We start from the raw sequence: 5089 nt of genomic DNA, 5'->3' as shown, positions 1-5089 counted from the left end.
GGATGCGGTGATGGTCAGGGCCGGAAGAGGCCCTGTACAGAAGAGGGGCTCCGTGTCTCAGACTTCGCCTGCCTCCCCGCCACCCCCACCCCCTCAGTGCACATTCTGTCGTTGCAGACAGCCCAGAAGCTGTGCTGTGCTTCTCAAAGAGTAAAGTAGCTTTAAAATTCCATGCATTGGAAGACTGAGCAACGTGGATGCGATAGTTGAGAAATGTGCCAGGTTTGGAAATGAATGAGGCTCTGTCCCCAGAGTCCTCTGGTGAGCCTCTTTTCACTTCCTCTATTTTTGCTTCATTGGGCCTGATCAATTCAAAATTTGCGGAAGTCCCACACAGGATTGTGTGACCCGCGGCTCTTACATAAGCAACCTTGGCCTGTTTCCTCCTGGGGGAGGGGAGAGGGTCAGAGATGCAGTGGCTAGGGTCTCCTTCAGTTTGAGCGGTCCCTCGGTCAAATGGGGAACCTCCAGTCCAGTCCCCTTGGCGTCTGAGAAGAAGACTGTCCACCTCAAGCTCCTAATAGCAGTATAAATTCCCCTCTGGATTCATAAATACCCCCAGGCCCTTCTGGGAAGATCCCATCTTGGGAAGAAAAAAGAATGCACTCATAAAAATCTAAAAAAAAAAAATTTTTTTTAAGTGCCCCCCACCTCCCCGTGGAGCACTTAAGTGCACAGGGTGGTATGCGCCGAAGCTTCTGCATTTCCCCGCGTCCCACACACCACGCAGCCCAAACTCAATCATTACCAGATTTTTCATTTTACTTTCTTCTTTTCTCCCCTCCCGTGCCCCCCCCCCCCCCGCCAGCCCCCGTTGTGCTTTAGCTTTGTCCTCTCAGCACAGGAAGGTCTTCTCCCTTCTCCCTCATCATTTCATGAATCATCCCTTTCCCCTTTTAATGCTCATTTTTATTTTTGAACTGGAGAACGCTGGGACTAATTTCTTAAAACCTGATTTCATCTCTGCATTGTCTGAAAAATGTACACAGCAAGAACACGTGCGGGCTTGGCTTATCTCTGTGCCTCGGGCATTTTCATTTTGCCCACACCCTTCCTTGCAGTGGGGGGAAAGAAAAAGCAGGGTTGGAGGGCCGGCTCCATCTTGAGAAGGCTCCCAGACCTTCGTGCTCCCTGCTCGGTTCTCTAGCGAGCAGGCTGTAGCACTTGGGGATTTGCAGCCGCGGGCACGCAGCCCTTCCCTCGCCATCCGCCTCTAGCTGATGGTCTGGTTGACTGTCTAAACCACAGGTAAATGGTTTCCTGTGCATTTCTCGAAGTAAGTGTTGAGCAAAGGAAACGAAATCAACCGGTTTAATACTGATCAAGAACTTGCCCTCCACCCTCTCCTTCCAAAAGGGCCCTTTCTTCAGTCTTGGGGGGTGGGGGGCAGTGTTTGACCTCCTGGACATTTGCTGAGATACTGGGTGAACGGTCATCCTTAAATGATGCTTCCATTTAAGAAAAGGGATACTATTCTTGAAAAAAAATACTTGCACCCTGACAGAACAGAGGAATCCATTAAGGATGTTTGATGACATCCCTTTTACTTTGAAAAGCTGACGCCTCGTTCCCCTTTCTGTACATAAATGTCCCAGAAAAAGGGCTTGGCTTTTGCCCACCAGTTAAAACACGTACTTCATGAGGAGTTATCAGCCTCAAGAAAGGCAAACCCTTGAGGTGTTACCAATTAAATTCTAGGGAATTTAAGCACAAATTTCCTCATCCTAGTGTCCTTTAAATCCAAAGATTGTTCTCATTATCCAAATTGAGGACTCAATACTTTTAAAATTATATTCATTAATCATTAAGTGCAGAGATCATTTTATAAAAGCAATTTTGAATATTGGAACCAGCCGTTAGGCAAGGAAGCACGTCTTGAAATTTTACAAAGCAGCTGTTAAAATTTTTCCCTTATGGCGAACTGCTTAAATCCTAATTGTGTCAACGCTGGTAATTGGCTTAATAACCAAGTTCGGTTTGATAGGTTTGATACCCGAAACAAATCCTGTGCTGTGAATTGCCCGCGCCTTCATTTTCTCCATCAGATGCAATTAATTCTGTGTTGGCTTAGGAAACCCTGTGAAAAGGCCAGAACTGCAAATATATTTTTAGCAGTTTTCCTAGGACTCCTACTAGGAATTCCAGCAGCCTAAAAAAATAACCTTCCAATCACCTAGTACACATCAAGTATTGTTTCACATACCCGGATGAAACTCATTTCTACGCACTCTCCGATTTTCCCAACTACCAGATGTTTGTTATTTATCATTCCCCCAGTGAGGCCACTGTTGGCCCTTTTGCAAAGATTTCATCTGCCAGGAAGCCGCTCCCTCCAGATACCAAACAGTCACACCAGCCAGGTTTTAAAACTTTTTATTGCATATTAAAAAAATTGTGCATTCCAATAATTAAAATCATTTGAACAAAAAAAAAAATGGCACTCTGATTAAACTGCATTTTACAGCCTGCAGGACACCCTGGACCAGCTTGGTTTTTACTCTCGATTTCACTCGTCCCACCACCCAGCTTCTTCCTTCACCAACATGCAAGTTCTTTTCCTTCCCTGCCAGCCAGACAGGCAGATGGGAGAGGCAGGCGCCTTCGTTGTCAGTAGTTCTCGATTCTTTGATGTGAAAAGGGGCAGCACAGTCATTTAAACTTGATCCAACCACTTTGCATCTTACAAAGTTAAAACAGCTAAAAGAAGTAAAATAAGAAGGCAATGCTTGTGGAATGTACAGTGCATATTAGCGGCGCGCGCCTCATTACGATTCGCCTGCTTGCTTCTCCTGTTCAATCGCTGTGACAGGAAAGAAAAAAAATGGAGGGAGCTCATTAGGCAGACTCAGTACACCCTAGTGTAAGATCATCGTACTTTTCGTTTACAGTGTCTTCCCATATCATAAAAATCCGCCAAGTAGCAAGTCGTCCCATCGCGAAAATATGGCCATTAAAAAACATTCTAACATAAAATAATATAATACTGCATATTAATATAGTATACCAAACATCCCATTATTGTTAAATTCTTAAAGCCCTGTTTGTTGGCTGCAAAACAATTTTTAGTTAACCTTTCCAGACCACATTCATCATAAAAACTGTCAGCTCCTCCCCCGCACTCCCTCGCCCCCCCCGCCCCCTCCCTTCCCAGTCCAGGTCCTTCTCCCAGCCCCTCCCATCCTCCCTCCCGCCCAGCCTTTTCTTAATGGCGGGGGAAGGGGGGGCGCTTACTTTCTTTTGAAGGCAGTGGATTTTTCTCTTGCGTTTCTGTCTTCTTCAATTTCGACTTATCGAATTTCTCAATCTCAGCCATATCGGGTTTGTCAGACATGGTTGCAGAGGAAGCTGCATGTACAAAGCCAAGAGGGAGGGTGAGATCGAGCAAGCGACCCACCCTTCTCTCCCGGCTCAGAAATGCGCTTCTGCCCTCACATCCCTTGCCTGAAACCCCACCTCTGCCTCCTTCCGCTTTCATTCAAGGGTACAGCTCTTCCTCTTTCTACACAGAAAAAGAACCCCTCTTCATTATTTCCAAATGCGGGGGGCCAAACTGGAAAGATCGCCCTCCCATCAGGAGGCGAATCTTTCGAATGATGACGTGGGTTTGTCAGTTGCAATGTTTGAAAATTAAAATCTGGCTAGAAATAAACAGCGAAGCCATTTCAGGTCGGGGGCGCGGATGGGGGGATCGAGTAAAAATTCTTAAAATGAAGCCGAGGCTGCACAGTGCTTCCATTTTCCATGAGTCTCCTCCAAAGATGGGGGCCCGCGCTGCTTTTCTTCTCTGCTCACAAAGGCGGCAGCTGCAGCCGGCGCCCCCGACCACCGCCCTACTGCTTCCTCACTCGCGCTCAACAATGCAGCCGGCGGCGCACCGAGCTGCCCCACACCCCATAAACCAGGCTGGATCTGCATTTAGGGGCAATTCGGCAACCCCCGCACACATTCCCCTGCAAGAAGGGTTGGTCTGCCCCCCCCCCCATTTCACAGTATAGCCCAGCCACCTTAAATCTGGACAGATACGGCCCAAGAAGCCATCAGAGGCTACAGAAAAAACGCAATTGTTGAAGCTCCGGGCTTGGGTGGGTGTGAGTCGGAACAAAGGATTTTTCTGTTCCTGATTAATCACCGCCTAAGAGGCAGTGCAGAATGCCCGGCGCGGGAGGAAAAAAAAAAAAATGTTCCCTCGGAACTGCACCGCCAAACACCCGGCTTGGGGGGGTTTTGTCTTTAAATCACCGAGCTCCCGACCCCGTTTCCCCAGCATCTGGAAGGCTTTGGCATCCCCAAGACCCCAAGGCAGGCCTCCCCGGGAGGACCCTTTGGGCTCGCTGTAGGGATGCCTCCGTAGGGAGACGGGCGCCGAGAGGCGAGCGCGGGCGCCGGGCGGGAAAGGACCGAGGGTAGGAGTCAGGGGCCCCGGGGCTCACCGGAGCGAGGTGCGCGTGCAAGTGAAGTCCGCTCTGCTCAGTGGCCGCCGCCGAATGCCGGGCGGGGCGCGCGCGCGCCGCTATATGCGCGCTCGTATGTAAATGAGGTGACGTCACCCGCGGGCCCGCTTAACTCCTTCGCGCCCCGCCTCGGCCCCGGCGTCGGGAGGCGGGCCTGGCGTTTGGGGGACCCCCCCCCCGCGTGCACCAGTGCACCCTAACCGCAACGACGGCGGAAAATTAAAAGGAGCCAAAGCCCCCTCCCCCCAGCACTTCCTGCATCGTGCATTGTCCCTCCTTAGGTCTATTTGATCCTAATGGATTTTTGCAACAGCCGCGCCAACCTGCTCTTGGGGACCGAGGCACGATAACTAAGGCTCTGGGTGGTACCTAGGGGGACAGGCATTCCTTTACTGCGAAGCTGGCTTTGTCTGGCGCGGACATCCCCGGGCGAGGGTGCGGTGGCCGCGCTGGAGGGCCTCGCCCGCTGCAGGGGTGCGATTCCTGTGACTCAGCTTTCGGGCCAGCCGAGGGCCTGCGCCCCACCCCGGCCCTCTTTGTCTCCTCACCAGGCTTCTCCTGAAATTGGGTGGGAGGTAAAGCACCCTTCAGGGAGTCTTCTCAAAAGTTTCCTCACTGGAACATGCGTATTTTTTCAT

The 5089-nt window shown here is 50.4% G+C and overlaps 1 protein-coding gene across 1 annotated transcript; it reads right to left on the bottom strand.

Moving 5' to 3' along the window:
• Positions 1–2357: 2357 nt before the first annotated feature.
• TMSB4X (thymosin beta 4 X-linked) lies at positions 2358–4497 on the bottom strand. Its single transcript, XM_032391140.1, has 3 exons — positions 4431–4497; positions 3232–3345; positions 2358–2800 (listed from the first exon to the last, which is right to left on the bottom strand). Exons 2-3 carry the CDS (start codon positions 3329–3331, stop codon positions 2766–2768), a joined length of 135 nt encoding a protein of 44 aa, XP_032247031.1. The 5' UTR covers positions 3332–3345; positions 4431–4497; the 3' UTR covers positions 2358–2765.
• Positions 4498–5089: the final 592 nt, after the last annotated feature.

This window comes from Phoca vitulina, unplaced genomic scaffold (assembly GCF_004348235.1).
Source record: "Phoca vitulina isolate PV1807 unplaced genomic scaffold, GSC_HSeal_1.0 scaffold60, whole genome shotgun sequence".
Taxonomy (NCBI): Eukaryota; Metazoa; Chordata; class Mammalia; order Carnivora; family Phocidae; genus Phoca; species Phoca vitulina.
Note: the sequence above shows the minus strand (reverse complement) of the source record. Positions and strands in the feature narration are given on the sequence as shown.

What these genes read in the sequence shown, in the direction of transcription:
- TMSB4X (XM_032391140.1), bottom strand. Translation starts at nt 3,331, where the DNA reads ATGTCTGACAAACCCGATATGGCTGAGATTGAGAAATTCGATAAGTCG. An exon ending in TCCACTGCCTTCAAAAGAAA is followed by an intron (nt 2,801 to 3,231) that starts GTAAGCGCCCCC and finishes TTCCTGTCACAG; the next exon opens with CGATTGAACAGGAGAAGCAA.